This window comes from Lepidothrix coronata, unplaced genomic scaffold (assembly GCF_001604755.1).
Source record: "Lepidothrix coronata isolate B3197 unplaced genomic scaffold, Lepidothrix_coronata-1.0 Scaffold90, whole genome shotgun sequence".
Classification (NCBI taxonomy): Eukaryota; Metazoa; Chordata; class Aves; order Passeriformes; family Pipridae; genus Lepidothrix; species Lepidothrix coronata.
In genome coordinates this window covers 414553-438536 of record NW_016690270.1, presented here as the reverse complement: position 1 = coordinate 438536, position 23984 = coordinate 414553, and the positions used below count along the sequence as shown (strand labels likewise).

The window sequence follows — 23984 nt, the reverse complement described above, 5'->3', positions numbered from 1 at the left end:
CACACTGAATATAAAGCCACAATGATGCCCTAAAAATTCGGCCCATGATTCCTCTACCCTGGTTCCTCTGTTGGGGTTTTTCAGTTGACAGCACGTAGTTCTCAACTTTGACACGAGGCTTACAGGTGGATTAAGGGCTCAAACAATCCCTAAAGCCATAGCAGGGGCTGGAATTAATTGCACATTACTGACATTATCTGGATAACACTGTTCATAGTTCAGGAACGAGAGCACTGACAAGGAGAATCCTGTGAAGAGCCTCTCCTGAGAAGACTTGGAAAAATGCAACAAATCATTTACTGCTTGGCAAAGTAAGTGAGAGGCACAGCCACATCCAGCAGCTTTGTCTGTCCTGTGACATCTGTGTGGAGCATCTCTGAAATGCACAGCTGGGCAACATCTGCCCTCATCCCAGGGACAGCACAGCTCCTGCCCTTCCATTGACACAAATGCTTTGCAAACTGGGCTGAGAAGATCTGGGATGACAATCCCCCAAACATACTTTAGGGATGATTAAAAGTAGCAAAAACTCATAGGACTCCTCTGCCCCAAATCCACCCGTGAGGGCCCTGTTCTCACCTTCAGCCTGAACGTGCATGGAGAGGCTCCTAAAATCTGGAAGAGAGGGTCCTGAAGGTCGTTCCAGCTAAAGATCCCATCATGTTCTTATCAAACCCTTGCTGAAAAAGCAGATGCATATGAAGTGCAGTGAGTGCATATCAATTTCCAGAATCCTATAAATATATCTATATATCTGCACACCTATATATCTATATACGACACATATCTATTGCCTTCCTGCCCAACTTCAGCACCTGTCCTCCCTTTACAAAGTGTGCTTCCTTCTCAACCAACCTCCACTGTCGGCCCTCTGTGTGCCTTTGTCACGTCAGCTTTATGGAGGGACTTCATAGAATCACTGAATCATGGAATGGTTTGGGTTGGAAGGCACCTTAAAGCTCATCTCATTCCAAGCCCCTGCCATGGGCAGGGACACCTTCCACTAGACCAAGTAGCTCATCCTTGCATTGCTTCCCATTGACCAAGAGCTGGATTTCTCCAGTTGTTTTTTTTTTTTTTAAGGAAACCTTTATTTAATCATTCTTTGAGTATTATTCGGGTTTGTTCCTCATCCTGAAAAAGCAGCACAAGTCGATGCATGATGCATGTTCCCCTTGCAGATTCCCATCCTTCTCATCTCATGTTTACCCACGCAGTGAACATCTGGTGAACACCAGAGTGGCTCAGTCATATCACAATGAGTTGGCACAGGCTGCTGAGCAGAGCCTGGCACAAAGCTGCACCAGCTGCTGTGCAGAAAGCCCCTAACTGTTAATATGAGAACCATGTTTGGATGCTCTCTCCCTTCCTGCCCCCAGGTAGCCCCCTTTGGGGATACTGATCCTTCTCTTTAATTTGGCCCTTTACTCTCTGCAGGTGCTGCTGCTCTTGAGTTGGAAAAACCCAGCTTATTCAAAGCAAGCCACTGGGAGCTGGGAACTCAGCCCCTGTCTGGCTCTGCACTTTCACAGCTTCTGTTGCAGGGAGCAAAACAAATCCTAAAATACTCCTCCTCTTTGTTTAAAAGCTTCCCCTGACTGCGGGGTGATGTAACCACAGGGTAGGGTTATGGGCACACTAGAAAATGGGCGGAAAGAGGGAAGGAACCTTGCCAGGGATCTGCTGGGACATGCTGATCCTACACGATGGGCTGCAACGAAGGGAATCTCCTAAACTAGTGTGAAATGTCCAGAGCTGTCCCAACCCAGAGCAGGGCTGTGCACACACACCCTCCAACCCCAGGAGAGAGGTGGCAGAGCCCACCTAAAGCAGCATCAGCCCCAGGGAGGAAGGTGCCCAACACAGGCACACCCCTGTCTGCTTAGCCCCTAAGAGCAGCTGTGACTCACAGATCCTCCTGCTTGGATCTCAGGTGGTGCCAAAGTGCTGGGAGCATCGTGGTCCTCCCACCACCCCGGGCTCCTCCCAGCCCCTGCTGAATCATGGCCTCTGCAAACTCACCAGCTTCAGCAAATGAGTCAGGACAGGGTTGTTCCTGTCTCCCAAAAGCACAAGTGTTCTCCTTACCTGCTTGAGCACACTCTGGAGCTCCCTGTTGGACCAGAGATCTGTCAGGAGGAGGCGAGCGGCTTCGGCTGCCTTTGGACAGGAGCTGGGAACATGAAAGCAACCCCAGTGACTTATGGCAAGCCACAGAACAGCAACCTACAGCCTCTGCCAGCAGCCCATCTCCAGCTGGAGCCTGGCTAGACACGACGGAACACTGTCAATAAAACCCTCCCTGCTCTCTCAGCAATATTATGGGACAACAACCTCTGGGAGCAGAACAGGACAAATGAAAAAGAGGGAAGGATGTGAGAGGGAAAATGGGCACTAAATTGAGCTGAAGGAGTGTTTCTGAGTGTGGAATTTGAGAGAGTGAAAGAGAAGGGAAATGGTGCCAACCCTTCCCTGGAGTGTGCAGGGACAGTGTGGGTGGATCTGCTGGGAGGGCAGCAGAGGAGAGGGCTCCGTCTTCCTGGGGAGGACGAAGGAGATGGGAACATTTGTAATAACAACATCTGCAACCATAAGTCCTTACTCAGCACAAGTTAATAGATACTTGCTCATGTAACAGCTCCGAAACCGTGAGTCATAGCAGTGCCTTTTATAATTTTGGAGCATTTCATACAACCACCCAGATCTAAACCTCCTTGCTGGCTCCTATCACCACTCCTCATCTCCTGGACCTCGTCCTGTCTGTGGGAGACTCTGATCTGGGCTCAGGGCAACAGCCCCAGCCTGTCTCAGCCAGGGGGATGGAGAGGTACAAGTCCAGGCTCAGGCCCCTGCCTGTATGATAGAGCTTCACAAAACCAGTTTGTCCCCTAAACATCCTCACCAGGCTACGAGAAACGGGACCGTGCTCGTGAAGAACCTGGGACCTCAAGCACCATACTTGGAGTGTGAGAGGACAGCAATGTAACCACATTCAGCAAATTCTGGGGCTTTTCTCTAACATGCACAGCAGCAGTTACCAAAGAGATGATTAAGTGTGACTTTGGGTTCTGTAGCTCGTGGTGATGTGTAGAGGGCTTGGGGCACAACCAGAAATCCTTGAGCAGTGCTTTGGGACAAATAAAACTGGGTTTTATTGCAAAATCTGTTCTCTGGTTGTAACCATCTGATGATCTGTCACCAGAATGACTATGTTTTGAAATATTTTTTGGCTAAAATATTAAGGCCCAAAAAACCCAAGGGTTCCTGTGATTAAATGGTCAGTGCATGTCCTGGACACTCTCTTTCAAGAATATGTTGTTTCATGTAGTTTCTCTCTTTCTAAGGCAGAGTAATTTTCATTTATTTTTTAAATAATTTACTTCTAATGATGCTAAATAAAATCCTTTTTGCCGTTGTGTCTCCAGAGTAGCCCTCAAAAGTCTTTTAGTTTTCAAACCAAAATGACCAACATCTGGTGCCTGAGCCATTTAAAAACTTAGACAAAAGAATCTCGAAACACTTAATTTGAAGGACTGCTGCTGACTGTTTCATACAGCATCTACTCTACACTTTAGGTATAAAGAGATTAGGCATGAGCTGCTGGAGCTGTAATGACAACTTCAGTATATAAATAGTATCTCCTAATCAAAAGTGCTGGGAATAGTGTGATTATAGCAGTGGAAAACATGGAGCAGAGTATCAAGGACAGCTGATTTGGGGGAAAAAATATTAATAACAAGTTGCCTGAAAATAAAAGTTGATTTTAAGGACAGACTGTTTTTTTTTAAAAAAAGAATTATTCATTAAAAAATGTGGAAAGAAAACAGGGAAGACGTTCACTGGTGGCAGTGGCAGGAGTCATCCAAAAAACAAAGCACAAACAGGAACCTAATCAGGAGGAGATGGTGGGAACTGGGGGGAAAACATAAAGGGGGCAAAAAAAGACAAGAATTTTGTACATAAATATCAACTAATGGGAGAAAACAATTCTTCCTCAAAGGAGAAAAGTATAAAGAACCTCATGTATGTCACAGAACATGCCAAGGAATCCCCAGAAGAAGGATTTCTCCAGGATGTCATAAGTGTATAAAATTTATATCAAGGTGAAATCTCTGGAAGAAATGGGAAATTGGAGATGAGTGGATGAGAACTCTTTTCCACAGGAAAGAATCAAGGGAAGACCTGAGTTTCTTGAAAGATTAATTTGAGTAAAATGCTGTGGAATTAAAATCTAAAATAAAATTTTGCAATAGAAAAGGGGTGAAAAGTGAAGGAACAAAGAGGAACAGAAATAAATCTGTGATAAAGGGACTGTGAGGTGAAAAATCTGCAAATCTGATGCTCTAAAGTACAGGGAGAGATTTTGGAGAAAAGCTTTGACTGCAGCCAGTAGAATTATTGAGAAAAATTGTAATTTTATTAGTGAAAAAAGTTGCTTAATAATGAGCAGAAAAATGCTTTTCAGACAGTTGGAGAAGAAAGGTGCAAAGGAAACCAGACATCACAATAAATCAGGTACAGTAGCTTGATTTTTAGAAACAACAACAAGTAGAAAATATTCAATATTTTGGCAACTTGGTTTAAAAATAATGAAGAGTGAATGAGCACCATCATGACCATGAACCCCAAGTCATAAATGAGAGTAACTGCAGAAGACAGAGACAATTATTTAATTGGGATGCTCAGGAAGGAGAAGAAACCACATCTATCAGATAAACTGCTGAACCATTTATTGCCTTTCACTCAGAAACCAGCTACAAGAAACACGAAGAGAAAGAAACTTGGGAAGGGAGAAGAACATGGGAAAGGCAAAGATCTGTAACTTATTTGTTTAGGAATGGATGAATCCAAACCAAATTTTTCTTGTTGATCTTCACAGGCTACACAAGACAGTGGGAAAATACAGAATATAGCTCCCTCATGAACTAGCAAGTGTCCAAGTGCTCTTTCACATCTGCTCTATGGGGACAATCTCAAATAATATGGCTTGAATAAGTAAGATTAGTCCTGGGTGTAATTTTTTTTTTTTTTTTTTTTTGAATAAGTAAGATTAGTCCTGGGTGTAATTTTTTTTTTTTTTTTTTTAAGAATTGAACAGCATAAAAATATTTGGGGACAAAAAAAAACAACGAATAATGGAGGAAAAGGAACAACTCGAGTTTTGGATATTTTAAGAACTGGGGAGTTTCTCAGGAGGAATTTGTGATACAGACAGGAGGGACATGCTGAAGATACCTCAAGAGTTTAGTAACTCCTCACAGTTTAGTGAGTCACTGCAAACAAAGCTCATCACACCAAGCAGTGAAGACAATTAAGGTGAGCACAAGTTGGGCAATGTGGAGCTGAATTAGTAAATTAGCTGACAACTGGTCTGAGGCCTCCAAAGCGGGACTTTAGGCACGAGTAAATACCATTCAAAACAAGGAAGACTTAGAAGAGGGCTGGGTTTCATGTTAATTGGGCTTGTTGTAGAGTGGAAGCCCATAAAAGCAGCAAATAGACCAGTGCTCCTTGGCCCAGGCCCAAACTAAACAAGGAGGCCACGTCTAATGACTGAGAGCCTCCCTGCTGCCATGAAACAAGTGGTAGATTGGAAGTGGTTTATCAAAGGATGATGAAGGCATGCAAATGCCTTTTCACAGCAGAAAACAAAAGGTTCTCGTAGAAGGCATTTTAAAACAAAGGCAGATAGATGGTAGGAGAGATGAAAGTCCAGGAAGGAGAATACATGGTCAAAGCTAATGCAAGTCTAACACCAGTTTGGCCAGAAATGAACATGGAGCTTGGCAAGGCTTGACAGGCCTGTGCACAGGGCTGTGGGGAATATGGATAACAAACAGGACAGAATTGCTACCACCAAAACCCAAACCAAGTCCTAAAATAGAAAGCAGCAAAATACGTTGTGATGGCTCAGCTGTTGTAAAATATCTGAGTAGACCAGGGGAAGTACTTATAGCAATTCATATACACCTACCCTCCCAGGTACAGCTTGAGGAAGGTGTTTCAGCAGAAAGATGAACAGATCTGAACGTAAAAGTTAAGCACAATCCTTGTATTCCTGCAGTGTTGAACATCAGACCTGACCTTCATGGTAAGGTTTGCAGGAAGCCCAGGAGCCAGGAAATCACTGCCATCCCCTGTTCTGAGGACTGGGATTTTTCATAGATCAGAAAAGTACAGAATGGTTTGGGTTGGAAAGGACCTTAAAGCTCATCTTGTTCCACCCCCTGCCATGGGCAGGGACACCTTCCACTAGCCCAGGTTGCTGCAAGCCTTGTCCAACCTGGCCTTGGACACTTCCAGGGATGGGGCAGCCACAGCTTCTCAGGGCCTTACCACCCTCACAGGGAAGAATTTCTTCCTAATATGCAGTATAACTCTCTCCTCTGTCAGTCTGAAACCATTCCCCCTTGTCCTGTCACTGTCAGCTCATGTAAAAAGTCACTTTCCCTCTTTTTTTATCAGCTTTATAAGTACTTTTTTAAAAAGCTTTAAAAATGTTGGTGCTTCAGCTCTTTTTAGAATTTCCTAAAAATCAACCAGAAAATTTCCTGAGGCTCCCCTTTACAAATCCCTCCCTGGATGGCTCCTGCCTGGTTCCAAGAAACCAGTGCTGAGGATTCCTGTCTACCAAAATGCGGGGTATATTTTAGTCTCATTTTACAAGCCCAGGGAAAGAATGATGCTCTACTATGGCTCCAAAGGTTGTTGGGAAGGCTCTGGGGTTAAGCTGGCTTTGCACAGAGTGTGGGGGCTCAAAAGCATCTGCACCTGATCTTTTCCATGCCTCCTGCCCCAAACTCACCCATTTCGGCACAGGCTCACTACATTATTGAGCATGTTGCTTGACAAGTAAGACTTTCCCAGGTGGGGGTTGGACATGATGAGGTTCCTCAGAGTGTAACAAGCTGATGTCATGATCTCTCCATAGCTGCTGGTGTTTCCAGACTGGAACGACAGGAGACGTGATACATCTGGGAGCACCTGGTGAGCTAAAGAGGTGGAGGGAGGAATGTTCCAATCAACAATTACATCAAACCTCACACGAGTGAACAATAATATTTGTGTTAACACTATTCAACATGAGAATGCTGTGCTGTCTCTGGGAGGAGGCACTGATGGTGTTGGACAGCAATGGCATAATATTCATCACTTGATTTTTCCCAGACAATATGGGGGGGGCCTTTGGAAGGGCAATGTTGGTGGTCATGGGCAGTCAAGTCCAACTCACTTCCTAAAACAGTGTCACCCTCATGATCCTGCAGATTTATCACCACCTATGAAATACACCCCGTGCTTCCAGAGAATCTGAGATGGCACATTCCCTTAATTCAGCCTGCAGATACCACTGATCCTTCTTCTGGTCCTTTGGGCCAGAAGAAACGACGCCGCTTCAGCCAATTTGGGAGCTTGTCTCAGTCATCTTATGGGGTTTGCTAAGTGAGATGGGCAGATATCACACAGCTAGGAACTGGGCATTGTCCTGGAACCCACCGTGGTGGAAGTGACTTACCCATGGTTTTGTGGAGAACAGGATGCCGGGACATGTTGCTCAGCAAAGAGGCCCCAGACCGGACAACTTCGGAGCTGTTGGACTGGAGGAGCCGTGCGATGCGAGGCAATCCCTTCTCCTTCAAGCCAATCAACTGGCTCATTGCGTTGGACATCTGGGAGAGAAAACAGAGATGTCTCAGGACTCCCCATGCCAGGAGGACACAACTGGAATGATGTGCAGGGCTGGAGAAACACGACTGTACTGTAAAATAGGCACCTTTCTCCTGCTGCCATAATCCCACTTCCTTTGTCATTTGCCTCTCTTCTCCACAGTTATGTAAGCCTGGAGAAAAGGAGGCTCAGGGGGGACCTTCTTACTCTCTACAACTCCCTGACAGGAGGGTGGAGCCAGGGGGGGTGTCAGGCTCTGCTCTCAGGGAACGAGGGACAGGACAAAACGAAACAGCCTCAAGTTGCGCCAGGGTAGGTTTCAAGTGGATATTAGGGAAAATTTCTTTACCAAAGCAGTTGTTAGGCCCTGGCACAGGCTGCCTAGGGCAGTGGTGGTGTCACCATGCCTGGAAGCGTTCGAAAAACCTGTAGATGTGGCACTTGGGGACATGGGTTAGTGGTGAACATGGCAGTGCTGGGTTCACACTTATTCTCAGAGGGCTTTTCCAACTTTAATGATTCCACGACTCCATGGCATTTGAAAAGTCAGCCTCATCTTCTGTGATACAACTGGTACTCTTTCTGGACCCCGAGTGGGAACAGCTGATTGCCCAGCTGATACTCCCAAAAGCTGGAGAAGTTTTACCTTCATGTCCATGTTGCCTTTGCCCTTCACAAGACTCCTGCAGCTCCCTGCCATGTCTCAAGTAACAACTAATGGTTACCCTTAAAAAGGAGTCTGATGAACAAAAATACTCATCTTAGATCCTGATCTTGTGCTTGCTTATGTGAACCTAGAAGATCCCAGGATGTAGCCAATGCAGATGAGTTGAAGCACATACCCTGAGTAAATTGCCCTCCTACTGACAGGGTTTAAACCGAACTTCTCAGCCATTCCCCCATCAGAAAGGCTGCTAGAGAGTGTTGCACCACCAGTGACACATGTCCATCAACAGTAACATGAGAATGGAGAGAACAGGCTGGAAAACAACCCTCTTCCAGTGGGCTGAGATCCAGTTTTCTTCCCATGCTTCAGGAGGTACTTGTGCCCTCCTACAGTTACACACCAGCAGGACTGGGATGTGTAAAGCAGAGTTGAAAGAGATTCAGAGCCATCCTCAATAAGCTAAAGGATCACAGCAAGCTTTGCAAGCTTATCCCCAGCTTCCCTCTCCATCAAGAAACATCAAACCCAGCAATTCACCCCAACTCCAGCTCTGAGCTCCCTTAAAGGGAGGAGCCAGTTTGTCATATCCAGACAAATTTCAGCCATTCCATTCCAGAAGGCTGAATTAAGTTGCTTCAGCACTGTCAGAGCAGGGTTTTGTTTGTTTGTTTGTTTTCTTCCCCCATGCCCAAGAGATATCCTTGTGCAATGATGTCAGTTGTTGAAAGGCTTTTCATTTCCATGGAGCACAGAACTCCAGCTCCACTTCCCTGATCAGCTCTACCCAATCTGGGACAGCCTCTCTCCACCTTCTGGTTAGTGGCACTGCTGAGTTAAACTGCAAAAAATCAAAGTTCCCAAAGTATTACACATAGAAATGCTTGTAACAAAAGCTCCCAGGAGACTGGAGCTGGCAGGTCACGGCTGTCCCAGCAGTGAAGGCTCCTCCCGTGAGTCACCCCGTGTTTCTGGGTGGAACACTTCACACACGTGACACACCTCTCCTACGTATGAAATCATTATCTCCTTATCTCCCCATCCATCTTATTTAAATGGGAATTGATGAAGTTCGGCACAAACAGACAAGTCAAGATTTGCCCACGTGAAGGCAGCCTGCGAGGTCATGCCCATGGCAGCGATATTGGGCACGGCAGAGCTGCTGTCGTGACGCACCCCTCGCTCCTGCAACATCCCTGCCATCAAACAGCCCATGTCACCTCCACGCTGCCATGCCCACGGGTTAGGACATCTGTCAGAGCTACTTTACAAGCAGCTCTGATGTGAGGACAAGCCACAATCCACAGAACAACCCACCCTTTAATTAGAGCCACCTCCCACTTGGAGAACACTCACTGGCAGTGGCACACACACAGCCCTTCTCACTCCTTCAGTGGCATCTGTCCACATGTGCACATCTGGGCACATCCTCACTTGGTGCCCTGGGGGGAGGGTGTCAACACCAGCAGATGCTGGTAGAATGACCAATAGACTGGGGAAACCTGGAAAACAAGTGTATGGACCTGGGATAGACTCTTGGGGTACTGATTATAGCTGCCCACAAGACTCCATTTTCGGAAATAATAAACATCCCACTGGAGCATTCCCTGGCCATGGTGCCCTGAGGTTTAAGGAGGGCATTTTCCTTTTTGGTGGCTGTAAAGTGATGATGATGTAAGTGATCTTAGAGGTCTTTTCCAACCTTTCTATTCTATGACTCCACGCTGACACATTTGGCTGCACACGTGCAGAGGACAGAGAAGTGCTCACCAGCCCTCGGCTCGCAGTGAGGTTCTGCAGAGCTCCAGCACAAGCTTCCAGGGTCGCATCCTTCTTGCTCTGATCCATCAGGGACAGGTAGGTGCGGATGGCATCGGAGTGGTAGAGCCAGCTGGGTCCTTTGGGTTTAAAATCCTCCTCGGGAAGGGGGACACCATACTCATCATTCTACAAAGAGATGAGAAACTGGAAGCTCAGATCCTGCTCTTCACTTGCAGCCCCTGCCTGGGGCTGAACATCACATTCCCAATCCCTCTGTGGCACATCTTACCTCCATTTTCCCACTCCTGCTGTTGAAACAGCCTGTGAGAGTTTTGTCCATGTAAACGCTCCGGGCCATGTGGTTGAGCTGGGTGTATTTGTTGGGAACCTCGGCATCCAGGCGGTAGGAGAGGTTATGCAGGATGCAGATGCAGTTCTCCACAGACTGAATCACCCCCAGAATAAAAAAATGCAAACATCACATTAGGCAGAAAAATATGGAGCAGCACCTGCTATAGCTCCAGAGAGGACATGTCCCACGCCATAATCAGCTTTTTTAGCTGTTGTGCCATATGCACTCCTGATCCTGCTTTGGGAAGCAGTGGATGGAAAGGAAGAAGGAGGTGGAGTGGACATGAAGGAAGACCACATAGCCCAGAGGCTGCAGTGTGGATCTCAGTGAGGTGACTGACTCAGTGAGCCTTGGTAGGTCTCACTGCCACAGGCAAGTTGGCAACAGGAAAGGAGAGTGTGAGGGTGGTTACACCAAACTATGAAATGCCAAATCTTCCAAGTCCCCCTCTTGCCCTAGTCAGCTTTCAATTACTTTATCCAAGTCACAGCTACAGATCAGGTGACACTTTTTACCAAGAACACACTTTTAAGCCTCCTTTACCTGATGTCAGAGGGGCCAATGGAAATAGAATTTTGATGGATACCGTAACCAACACCAAAACATGTGGTTCCATTTCCAAAGGGCTGTGTCCTATATGTGCTGATGAAAGAGGATCCCTAAAAGAGGATTTGCTCAATCCTGAGATAATTCAAAGTAATTTTGGCACTTTCCTAGACATTGAGGACTTCAGGGTGCTGAACTCCTGAAAATGTGGCTATAAACATCATTTTATCAGGGTCTGGCAGAAAGATGCCAGTTCCTGACTTCTTGCTGAACATGATGATAATCTAGGGATTATCCACTTGAATCCTGCTGGATGAAGAGATGCCGTGATGGGAAGAGCAAGAGATGGAGATTAGGATGCTGGAAGGATCCCAAGGTGGGAAGGGAGTAAAAGCATATTGGGGGCTCAGTATTTTGGCTTGTCTTTGTGTTTGGGAACGGAATATTGTAAAACCTAGCTCTACGTCAGTCCCAGATCCCAGAGGACAAGAGATCCCACTGGGGCTCAGAAGGACAAAAGCAGCCACAGAGAGTCCAGTCCCCTCTTGTGTTTGTTTGAAAGGGATTTTGAGATATTCCCAAAGTTGCAATTATTAACCACAGGGCTGAACTCCAGCAAACAGCTTGGGGGAAGCATCTGGTACCTTATCATCAGGTCGGTTGGAAGCCACACAGTTCTGGGCATAAGTCATGACAGAATCAATCAAACCAGGGTAATTCCTCATGGTCTGGCGCCCCATGTCTGCAGAACTCAGGTTTCTGAAGGAAAGCCATCGAGGAGCATGTCAGGAGAGAAGGAGAGAGGGTTAGTTGGGCTCTGTTCTGGCTGTGGCTGTCGCTGAATTCAGGAATTTTTTTGTGGATTCAGCAGGGCTGATCTACTGCTCTCATTTTGGAGGCCTTCTGTAGGACTGTGCTGGTGCACAGCTCTCTTGTTGCTCTTTAGGACTGATTTAACCTGGGGAAATGTCCTGTTAAGGAGAAGACACTCTCCTAGTGAGAGTAGCCAGCAGGATGTTACCTTAGAGGCTGTGCCTGTGCCATCACACCTCATTGCCTCCTGCCAAAGGGAAGACTGGCTAAAGACCATCTGGGATTATTGTGATCACCAGGAAGGTGCAAATACTTGTAAGCTCAGAGCTACCAGGGCCAACAGCAGTGTCTGATCCTGACACAGGGCAGAGGTGCTGGAGAGCAGCAATAGCTCTGACCAGAGGGACTGACTAGTTTGTGAAGTTGTAATGGATTCCTGGGCACTGGTGGCTGCCTGGAGAAGGGAGTTTTTCCAGTAACAGGAAATGTTTTTTGTTGTTTTGTTGTGTTTTTTTTTCCTTCCCTGGTTTATTGCCTTGTAGCTTGCAAACGAAAAACAAAGAGAGGCTGGCAGTCGTTGTGAGATATTCACTCTAGGCGTTCCAGAACTGGATTTGAGTTCACTGTGATTTGCAGCCTCCTCATTAACATGAATTCATCTGCAATCCAGAAATGCTTGAGCAGCAATGGCTCGAGCCCAGGGCAAACCCAAGGCTGTTCTCATCTCTGTTTTATGATGTGGCAGGGCAGTGAGTCACAGCAATCCTGGCTCACCCCTCAGAGCAGGGGCTCCAGACTCAAGTGCCCAGCTTTCCTCACTCTCCTTGCTCCCCAGTCCTGCTGCCTTTGGCCTTTTGAACTCCCTCTCTGGCCTGCATCTGCCAGTCTTCATCGGGGGGTTGGACACTGCTGCCACAGGCTCTGGTAAATCTCTGCAGACAGAGCCTGCCTTGAGTGGAACTCCACAGAAAGCTCCTTTTACAAGCTGTCACCACACTCCTTCCCTCATTTTAATGGAATATTTTGTGGCATTGGTGACTTGAGATGGTCTTAAAGTCGAGCACCTCACACACAACGCACACCACACGTCCCCATGTGCAGCTGCATGGAGATGGTGCCCTCGGCGACAGGGAAGGGACCAGCACCCACTGCCTGTCAGGGAACAGCACCCACTGTCTGTCAGACACGGTTCTCAGCCACAGAAGACGATGGTATCACGTCTCCAGAGGCCCCTGCTGCATTCACCCAGTTCGTTTCACAAGCAAATACAGCTCCTGCAAGCTGCATGTCTGGGAAGGGCGCGGCCAGCACTGCGCTCCCTCGGGGAGAGCTTCCCTTGATGAAAGTACCTAATTATGCAGGGACGGTTCTTTTTCCCCACTTGTTCCCATTGAGACAAGGAGCTCCCATCCAAGTGGAGGAGGGTGGTAGGAGAAACAGCAAGTCAGGGCAAAGATCCTCTACAAACAGGCTCTGGCTTTCCCGTGAAAAAAATAAACTACTCTGGGCTCAGCCTGTGCCTCGTGTTTTGTAGCTGAGCTGCCTGACGAAAAGAGACAGGAAAAGTCCAGGGTGTTGGGACTGATCTGTGCTAAAACAGTTATTAAAATAAGTGGGAAAACGCTTGTTTTCCCCACACAGAAGATTCCGTCTTTTTGTCACTTAATGCCCAAACCGGTTTGTTTTCTAGCCAGTAAAATTTTCTCTGGAAGCCTCAAAAATCTAAAGGCAAAATGTGCCCGGTTTCCTGGTCTGAGCTGAACACTGACGGGTTTCAGTATTGCACAAAGCAACTTGCATTTTTCTGAGAAAAGTCTTATCAAGAACAAAACTCTTTTTTTTAAAAAATAAATTAAATAAAGAAAGCTACTCCAAAAGTATTTTACATGTAATTTTTTTTTTTCCGCCTCCTCTGAGGAAAACTTTCTCAAGGAGAATTTCTAATTAACGCAATTGCAGCGGGCATGTCTTCAGCTCATTGTTAGAGGATTTAGATGGCTTCAGCTTTTGCCAACAGACATAAGCTGCAGTAAGTCCCTGCTTGGTGACTCACCTCAAACATCCTGTGGCATTGAAGAACACCTCTGGGTCAATAATTTCTCTTGTCCTATTGCAGCTGCTGTCAGACCAGCCAGAAAAAGGGATGATAACACAGTCTGTCAGGACAGGGAGGGCCTCCTGTATCAATTCTTCTTTTAATTCATCAGTGGAGGAGAGGTTCCAGAGCAATCCTAGGATGGAGGTGGGAGACAAGCTCAAGCGGAGGGTCACCAGGCATTAGGAACTGTCTTTCAGTCAGAGTGAATTCCAGCACCAAAAGCCTTCCTCACTTCACCCCTCTTTGAGCTAAGGGTGCAGAGGCTGCCTTAAACCCAGTCTCTGCATCCCTATGGGAGACAGACAGGATAGGCCCCATGTGGAGATGGGCATCCAAGCACCCTCCCTCCTCCCAAAATTGGTGTTTATTGCCATTAGGTTGCAGGGGGAAGGCATCTCTCTAAGGACCTCATAAAGGCTTGCACTTAAGACCTCAGACACAGTTGAGTGTGATCCGCACCAAAAAACTCACATCAACCCCTCAAGGAAAGGTGAGACACGAGTTAGAGAACCTGCCCAACCATATTGGGGTTTCCAGCACCCTTTAGTCCTCCTGGGAACATCACAGTGGCCTGGGGTGCAGGAAGGCATGAGGGTGGCAGGGTGACCACAACTGCGGGGAAAACCTGGGGCAGGTGCTTCCCCAAGGGGCACTTCTGAAGTGAGGAACCCTTATGGGACATTGAAGGGCCAGGCCCTCCTTTGCCTTTCTGATTTAGGTCACCGTTTGGTGCAACAGGAACATAAAACACCCCTTTTGTAGTATGGCAGCCCCACGGCTACGGGGCCTTTGTGTGCTGGAGCAACCCGGGCCACAGGCTGCGGGAGCACGGTCCTGCTGAGGGCTGGGCAACTGTACCTGTCAGCTGTTTCTGGATTTCGGTGTTCCCTGTCCTCCGGAGGAGGCTCACACACTCCCTTATCCCGTTCTGCCGCCGGGTTTCAATCTTGTTGGTTGGATTCTTGAAGACCAGGTTCCGGAGGGCCCCGGCTGCTGCCCGCTGAACGTTCTGGTTCGTGCTGCGGAGCAGCTCCACGAGCTTGGCGATGCCCCCCAGCCGATAGACCTGCACCAGGAGAGACAGGCTGCCATCAGCTCAGGGGGCTGGGACAGGGACACCTGGGACTGCCATGGCAATGCTGGGAGTCACAGGGCACTTCTGGTACTCCTCGTACTCAGGGCAGCTGGAGAAGCAGATTTGGCCGGGAAGGATGGCCAGAAATGGCATGTCACAGAGTCACATACTCACGAAATTACACTCACAGAATCGCAGAGTATGCTGAGTTGGAAGGGACCCACAAGGATCATCAAGTCCAAATCCTAGCCCTGCACAGGTCCATCCCCAAGAGTCACACCCTGTGCCCCAGAGGATCATCCTTCAGCTCTGTCAGCTTTGGGACTGTGCCCACTGCCCTGGGGAGCCTGGTCAGTGACCAAACACCCTCTGGGGGAAGAACCTTTTCCTGAGATCCAGCCTAAACCTCCCCTGACACAACTCCAGACCATTCCCTGGGGTCCTGTCCCTGGTCCCCCCAGAGCAGAGCTCAGTCCTGCCCCTCCTCTGCCCCTTCTGAGGAAGCTGTACCTGCACTGAGGTCTCCCCTCAGTCTCCTCCAGCTGAACACACCAAGTGCCCTCAGTGTCCTCACACGGCTTCAAATCAAGGCCCCACACCATCTTCGCTGCCTCCTTTGGACACTCTCTGATGGCTTTAGATCTTCCTTATCTTGCAGTGCCCCAAACTGCCCCAATATTGCAGGTGAGGCTGTGCCAGGTCAGAGCAGAGCGGGACAATCCCCTCCCTCGCCTGGCTGGTGATGCTGGGCCTGATGCCCCCTGGGACACACCTGTTCAGGCCATAGGTCATGACCACAAAGCTGATGGCCTGGAGGTTGGAGCTTAAAGCTCTGTAAGTAGATGTCTCTGAGTAAAGGCCATGGACCGAGTCCTTTGCTGATGTAAATGTGCTCTCCCAAACTTTCACCAACCTCCAGTTTGCATCAGATGAAGATGTTGCTCTGCCCATCTGAAGAGGCCATCTATAGCCATGTAATGACATGCTGTGGTAATGTGCCTGCATCCTGGAATCACGGGCTGAGCTTAGAGGGATGGTCATGGCACAGTGTCACCACCCTCGAGCTCAGCCTCTCCAGCTGCTCCAGCACCAGGAAGGGGTGTGAGCGCAGACCTGCAGGACACCACACATGTGACAGAGAGGTTTGGAGGCAAAGTCCTCCAGCTGAGCTCTCCAAAATGATAAATGATGAGTATTCCTGCTGTAGGATGTCCTCTGTACCAGGACATGATCCTGCCTGGAGCCCCTCCTGGCACAAACCAACCCCACTGACAAGAGACAATGAATGAACACCTTTCAGAAAACAAGTGTGTGCTCAGGCAACTCACAGACCTACTCTAACACATCTTTTCTGGGAAGCCACCAGACAGGCCAGTGCTCAGAAAGTGTTTTCAATGGTAAATGAAGGGTGTGGGCACCCCCACAATTAGCCCTGCTAAGGTGGGCTGGGGGACCTGCCCTTGATTCAGACACAGCAAAGGCACAGGGGCACAGCCCCACGTATGCCAGCACAGCCCCACATATGGAGCACATCCAGCTCCACTGTTGGGCCAGGAACTGGAAAGCCACCTCTGTAGGGTTGGCATTTTGATCACCCCATGTTTGCATGACTGCAAACACACCAAGGTGGGGATAAATTTTGGTAGTGGTCTTGCTGCAGCAGATCCATCCTTCAGGCTGCCTCCCTTAATGGATTTTGGCAAAGTAATTGAAGAGCAAGAGCATAAGAAAAATAACCTGTGCTGTAAGAAGGGCATCTGTTTGATCAAATATCATAGAATGAGGGAATGGTTTGGGTTGGAAGGGACCTTAAAGCTCATCTCATCCCACTCCCTGCCATGGGCAGGGACACCTTCCACTATCCCAGGTTGCTCCAAGCCCCATCCAACCTGGCCTTAGACACTTCCAGGGATTGGGCAGCCACCACTATGGATGTGCAAAATCTTTGTACACAATCCCAAATTAATCCATTGGCTCAGGTGGCTGAAAAAGGCTGGGAAATGGCTGCAGAGTCACTGGGAATGCCCACTGAAAATCACAGTGGGCCTTGGGGCAACTTTGTCTGACCCTGACACGGCAGCTCTGAGACAGTGAAAGATTTATGTGGAACTGGGAGCAATTGCACCCAGAAGAGGACACTGGGTGGCTGCTTCCATCTTGCCAGACCCCATCAGCCTGTGCCACAGCAGCTTATGGTGATAAGGTGAACACAGTCCTCTGTGTTAAAATCCTGACTAACTGCTGTTGTCAGAAAGTGGCCACTAATAGTTGAAAAGGTGAAAAAAACCCACCTAATTAATTCCTGAACATGACTAGTGAGGTATAAGCCTCCCTGTGGGTCCCTTCCAGCTCAGATTCTATAATTCATGAAAATTAAGGATCCTTGGTACTGGGAAAAACCAGCTCCATCCATCTCTTGTGCTGTCATAGCCCGCATGCCAGCAGAGCTCAGAAGGGGTTTGCTCACCTCTTGCTTGGCAGACTCATCCTGGAAGCAGGTGTGCTGGAGGTAGTAAGCACCCATGGCCTGGTATTTGTCGTCAGAGGAGCACAGGAGCTGTATGGCTTTCTGGATGGTCATTGTCCCGGCATCTATCTCATCACCACAGATTCTGTGTTAAAGAGAAACATGGCACTGGTTGAGTGCTCAGCTAGAAGAGCTACAGCAGTACTTTGAGTTATTGGGAAGGAATCAATGATAAAATGTAAAATATTATCACATTCCCACATAAAGCACACACAGTTCTCCCCTAGAGAATTTCTCTGTCTCAAAAAAAGAAATGGTAAAAAGTGGAAAATACACAGTGGAGGGCACTGAGGCTAATAAATTACAGATCCAGTCTATCCAGAAGCAAAGGAGACAGAAAATGAAAGCTCACTTGTGGTGCTAGATGTCTAATCATGTCTCAAGTGGAAGGTTTAATGAACAGAGAACCAGTCTTCACTGTTCCTCAATAAAAGAATGAGTGGACAAGAGTGAAACCATCCTCCAGGTTATTAGGACAGTGCAACATAGGCAGATGATTTTCCCACAGTGTGTGATCCTTTGATGTGAGATGTGGTGGAAGCAAAAATGTGAGAGCAGCTGATGGTCTCAGGAGGCCTGAGCAGATCCCTTAGGAAAAGGCAACAGGCACGTCTGGAGTGATGGGGTGGACAAATATTGAGTTTATTAAATACTAATAACAGCATTGAGACATCCTGCTCCCAAGGTATGTTCACTTTGGTGATCTCCATGCTCTCCATAAAAGCTGACCACTGTCCCCATTCCCTATTAGGTAAAGAATGTGCCTAGAGACTCCAGAGGAAGGATATGATACCACTGGCTTGGGGCAGGACTGGAACCTTGGGAGAAATATAAACACTGGAATGTTTGTCCACTTGTTTAGAAATATGAAGGTCCTGCTCTTTTTGGCTTGTAGTTATTTAGCATCATCTCTGATGTTTTAACCACACAAAAGTGGAAAAGGGTCCAAACTTTCAGACTGATGAAGAGGGTCTGAGCTGCAAAGCTTGTCTATGTTTCCAGTTATAGGAATTAATCTAATTAAAAGTTGCCCTCTCCTCTCAGCTGCAGCAGGATCTGTGCTCATTGCAGCAGTGTCTGAGTTCATTTTCATCACAACAACAGCCCCGGAAAGTTCAGGACTGAGAAGAGTGAAAACCCAACCTCCTGTTTGGTTGTTACTGCCAGCAGTGACAGGGCACAAATGGGAAATGCTTCATTAACAGTGGGCAAAATCCCAAAGTGTGAGGGCTTTGCTAGGCCAGCTGGGCCTGACTGATGTTATTCCCTGTGTGGGACCCAGCTGGGACTGATGGTGAGTTAGTTTTACCTGGAAATCAGGAAACCAGTTCCTGTTTGAGCCTCATTTATTTATATATATTTTTACTCCATGTCATACCTGTGAGTGACTGTGTAGGGGGGATGATCGTACACGTGGCTGATCCTCTTCAGACAATCCAGTAGACTAACAAAACATAGTGATTCTGAAGAAGTTCTTCAGATGAGCCTATTACATTTGAAGTATTGAATATCACTACAAGAGAGTAGCACTCCTAGGCATGGGATGTAGAGTCATTTTGACTGTGCCAAAGAAATGTTAGGAATAAAGGTCTAGAAAGGACACCCTCATGTGGTCACCACCCCCAGCAGCTTACAGTGAGATAAAATATTGTATTCTTAAAGATCCAAAGGTTCCCTTCCTCACAGCACAGAGCAGTGAATAATACCCACAGCTGTATGGCAAATTTCATACAAAATATCAAAAGCCAGCAATGAGGCTGTGACATGGGAAGGCAGCATGAAGGACTCGTCTCCACTACCTTCACTGGCACTACGTTGCACACAGTTTACGTTGCTCTTTTAAGCACCTGTGGAGCCAATGGAGAGAAATAGGTGCTTCCAAAAACCATTTTTCCTAAGACAGGAAGGCCTGTCCTCTGGAGATATCTTTTTCTCTCTTGGAATGAAGGAATGATAGACAACAGCCTTGGATTGGACCTTAAGCATTCAATGAACCTCATTCCACTTCTGTTTCTACACTGACAATAAAACATCACTTCATTATATGGCTTTTCATCAGTTTGAATCTTCATGAAAACTTGGCACCAAGAAACTTCCCTCAAACTTGCAACAAGGAGACACAAAAGTGGAGAGACAAAGTTTAAACAAGAAATTAAGGAGCCCCAGAAATCTTTGGTTTGACCCAGGATGTTGGGATTTTCACTTCAGTTTTTTTCATGCTCCTGAGACACGATAGAGCTGAGACACTGATGGATCCTGCACCAGAGGAACTTTGAGAACTGGGACCTGGACTGGCAGTGTGGGGAGGGAGGCAGGTTAGTAAAAATATCAGGTCAGTGACCATGTAAATCATGGTGATTTTTTTTTTCTTTATAATTTTTTAAATCAAATGCACTTTTTCTAAGAAACAAGGATCTCCACTTGATCCAGCTACTCAAGGAAGGCAATTTTCTTCCCACCCACTCCATAAGAGGGCCAAACCCTTCTTCAGCAGGGAAAAACTTGGTATTCAGGTGTGAGAAAAGATGGAGAAGGTTCCTTTTTCCCTCCTGGCTCATCAGCAGGAGAAGCTCCAGTGGGTAAGCAGCCAGGCTCAGAGATTTCTCCTTGCTGGGAATGTAATGACCCTGGCAAAACCCAGCTAAAAGGAGACTGTTCATCAGCCAGTCAGGGATATGCCTGACCAGATCTACACTATGGGAAAAACATCCTGCTCTGAGACAAACTCTTGAAAAGTGGCCATTTCCAGCCTGGGCCAGTGTGCCTGGTAGGAAGAGCTCCAAAGGTTGTTCCTCTTCCACAAGAAAGAAGCAATCAAAATAGGAAGTGATTTAATGGAGGCAAATGGAAGTTATTCAATGGAGACAAAAAAGATGATCACACTCGGGGATGGAAGGGAAACAAATACTGAAGAGGATCAGTATCACAGAAGGGCAAATTTCCTTACGTTGTGTTAATCAAATCTAAGTCTCTATCCTGGTTGTTGGGGCTACAAATCCCAGGAGAGGAGGAAGCCAGAAAACTCTTAGCAAATTCCATTGTTCATTAATAACATCAGAGTGAAAACGCTCAAAACAGAGTATTCAGCACGTCCAAGCCTTTCAAAACAAAGCTGCACTGGAGCAAACCCGACAGCCAGGCCCCATGCCAAGCAGCCACATCTATCTTTGGGACATGGCACTGAGGTTTTGACACCGCTGAAAGCTCAGCTGGAGTTTCCCCTCAGGCTTTGCTCCATCTCCCCAGGGGAGATGGGCCCAGAGTGACACTGGGCCGGCTGACAGGGGATCCTCCCCATGAGCAGTGGTGGGAACCCTGCCAGGACAGAATCACAAACAGCTCCTCGGCACCTGCGCTGGATGCAAACACACAGCTCAGACAAGTTCACAGCACAAGGAGCCAGACTGTGAAATGGTCATTTTTAGAGGTATTTTGTCCCAAATAAGAACAAACCAAAATGAAGGTGCCTTTCGTTGTACACGGTTCTGCTTTCATGAAGTGGCACAGCCCTGGAGAATTAATGTTTTGATATTGATCACCTTTATTTATCCCAAAAGACTGGAGATAGATCAGAAAACACCCTCAGTACCTTTTCTGACTATTTCAAGAACCTCAGTATGTTTTCACTGTCTGTAGAATTTCCAGGGAGGCTGAGCTCAGCCAAGGAGTGGGAAACTCAGTTACTGTCTCTGAACTTCACTCACAGAGCAGAGAAGCTGATGCAGCTCAGCTGGGACCAAATCGGTGTCACCATAGACAAATATGAACCCAAAGAAAACCCAAAGGGTTGCCCCAGCCTTTACTGTCTTGTCCAGCAGCCAAGGTATCCAAGACCTTTAGCAGAGCAGCAACAAGATATTACATATTTCCAGGTGCCTTGAGAGTCACTTGCTTTCACATGATCTCTAGTGAGGTGTTTTAGTCTCTCTCATACACAGAGAACTCCAAAGGGAAATGTATCCACATCTTAAAAGGAGGCCAAAGGTGCATGTGGGATTGTAGGTGTCCATTAATGGCTCCTGATCTGTATCAGCAACCCTTAACCTGGGGAGTGTCTGCAGACACCCTAGCTCACCTCTTCTTCTCCCCAAACGAGAACACCCTGAATCCTTCACAGGGCTGGGGTTAATCTGGTCTCTCAGTAACGTCTCCAGCTCAGACACCTGGGGTTCCCCTGGAGTCAACAAGGGCACTGAGTGTGTTAGGGGGGTAACTCAGTGACTGAGCTCCAAATTCAGCTTCCCTGGCCACTGCCTGAATCTCTGCAAGGGCACCAGGGGTCCTCAGCTCAGATACAGGCATGTCCTAAAGTGCTGGAACCAGATGACCAACCGGCCCAGGGCTGGTCAGTCCCAGGAGGCACCTGAAGCACAGAGTGCAACACGTCTACAAACAGAACCAACATAATGTCAGCTGGTGGTAGACACAGGGGTTTTTTTGTACCTCAGGTTCCAGCTGAAGCAGGACAAAGGCTCAAAAGTTTCTAGGAGGCGTTAAACATCACCTCCTTTATTCCTCTTCTCGTTATCAGTACCTAATGGCCAAGCAAGATGTAGAAACTTTTTTCCTGACTGGGCATAAATGACATAAATAATATTGCAAGATGTTATTTAGCTAAAAGCTGCCGAGCTCAGGGTGACACCCTGTCACTTGGAGCATGTTGCAAGTACCACCCATCAGAGGAAGTGATTTAAAGTGAGCACATATGGGTTAAGTTCACCAGCTGCTATTGCTGAGAGTTTCCAGATCTGAGGGATGTCACAAGAAAGGAGAAGGGTTCTGGGGGGATGAGGGAGCCCTGGACACCAAGAAGACTGCCTCCAGCTCCATCAGGTACCTGGACTCACTCCAGAGGGCTGTATTTTGGCACCATTTGAGTGCTGTTCATTGAAAACTGCCACCAGAGTAACCCCAGGACAGATGTACTGAGCTTGGAAATGTAGATCCAGATATGACATAATGCTTCCAAAGGCTTAAGTCCCTGAGTGGTTATAGAGAAGTATGTCTGGAATCACAGAATCATTTAGGGTGGAAAAGACCTCCAAGATCATCAAGTCCCCCCTGTGCCCGATCCCCACCTTGTCCCCCAGCCCAGAGCACTGAGTGCCACGTTCAGTCATTCCTTGGACACCTCCAGGGATGGGGACTCCATCACCTCCCTGGGCAGCCCCTGCCAATGTTTACCTAACCTTTCCATGAAGAAATTCTTCATGGAAGAAAGGAAGGGGCATCAGAAGGAGCATCCTGCTCACTGAGGCAGGATCAAAACAACAGGGCCAGTGGAAGAGAATAGATTTCAAGAGGAGTTTTCTCCAAGCAAGTCACTACTGCTCAACCTCCTGATCTGGCAAACAGTGCAAAACTCAGATTTCATCACTAGAACCAATGCTATGGGGTGAGTAAAAGACTATGTCATGGTTTAGTTTATCAGAGAATCAGAGAATGGCTTTTCCTGAAAAACATTTAGGTGTTAAACCACTCATCAGTGAGCTGGAGGAAAGGTGCCTTCATCAGAGTTGCTGTTGTAAGAGGAAGGACTCTCTGAGAGATAGTTATCAAAGAAACAGCTCTTCCATGTCTCACACAGCCAAAGCCAGCTCAATAAAAAGCAGCAATCACACAATCAAGAATAGTTCCAGAAATGAAATAACTTTGTGACCAAATGCAGAGGGACTGTTCAGTACAGTATTTGACACTCAGTCAAATACTTGTTGCACACTCAGTATTTTGGTATCTCCACACCATTCTCACTACCTGAGAACACCCAGTCACCCATTTTTCATCTCACACTATCCAAAGAGATCAGATCCATAGCAGAGGACATCTTAAAAGCACCACTTTTGAACCAGCAATGACACTGTCCACAGCCATTGTATTATAGAGGAATTTTGTGTGGCAAACAGACCCAGTGGATCACAGGTCGCACTGCAATCACTCTCACAGCAATGGAAATCACTACATGGATCACCTTGGAAAGCATGGAAAGCATCCAGCCCTTCCCTGGCTCATGCAGGTGGTTTGCAAAATTGCAGACAAGACATCCACCCACACAGGAGATTTACAGCACAAAAACCCAGCACAAAATTATCCCTGTTACAAAGGCACAAACTCCACCTGGAGAACGACTAGAAGAGAAGGACAGAGCCCCAAACTGGGCACTGCAGCAGCTGTGACCCAGCTGAGCCCTGTCCTGCATGCACAGGTTAGTAATGGCATACCTACAAGCAAACCTCTCCCTACTCAAAGATCAGGTGACCCAAATGAATACTGAGATCTCCGAGTGGAGAATCCTCCAAACACAACAATCCTACACAGCAAGGAGAGCCCAGACATGGTCCTAACCCACCCAAAGCACACTGCAGAACAAGGCTAACAGTGACTGCCAGATACTTTCTAGGGGCCAATAGTCTTCCAAACAAGTAATTTTTCCAAAGAGGAAAACTTCTTCCTGTGCTTCCAAGGCTTTAAGGACAACTGCTGCCG

At 47.3% G+C, this 23984-nt stretch overlaps 1 protein-coding gene across 1 annotated transcript in view; it reads right to left on the bottom strand.

Annotated features, from left to right (window-relative positions):
* The window catches only part of PKP1 (plakophilin 1), a 47207-nt gene that overhangs the window by 911 nt on the left and 22312 nt on the right, over positions 1 to 23984 (bottom strand). The window contains exons 4-13 of the mRNA XM_017821300.1: positions 17442 to 17586; positions 14758 to 14965; positions 13855 to 14032; positions 11633 to 11747; positions 10380 to 10535; positions 10100 to 10276; positions 7514 to 7667; positions 6806 to 6992; positions 2089 to 2173; positions 580 to 680 (exon numbers count right to left, since the gene is read on the bottom strand). Coding sequence (XP_017676789.1) covers positions 609 to 680; positions 2089 to 2173; positions 6806 to 6992; positions 7514 to 7667; positions 10100 to 10276; positions 10380 to 10535; positions 11633 to 11747; positions 13855 to 14032; positions 14758 to 14965; positions 17442 to 17586 — 1477 coding nt within the window. The 3' untranslated portion in view covers positions 580 to 608. The remainder of the gene's footprint in view (positions 1 to 579; positions 681 to 2088; positions 2174 to 6805; positions 6993 to 7513; positions 7668 to 10099; positions 10277 to 10379; positions 10536 to 11632; positions 11748 to 13854; positions 14033 to 14757; positions 14966 to 17441; positions 17587 to 23984) is intronic.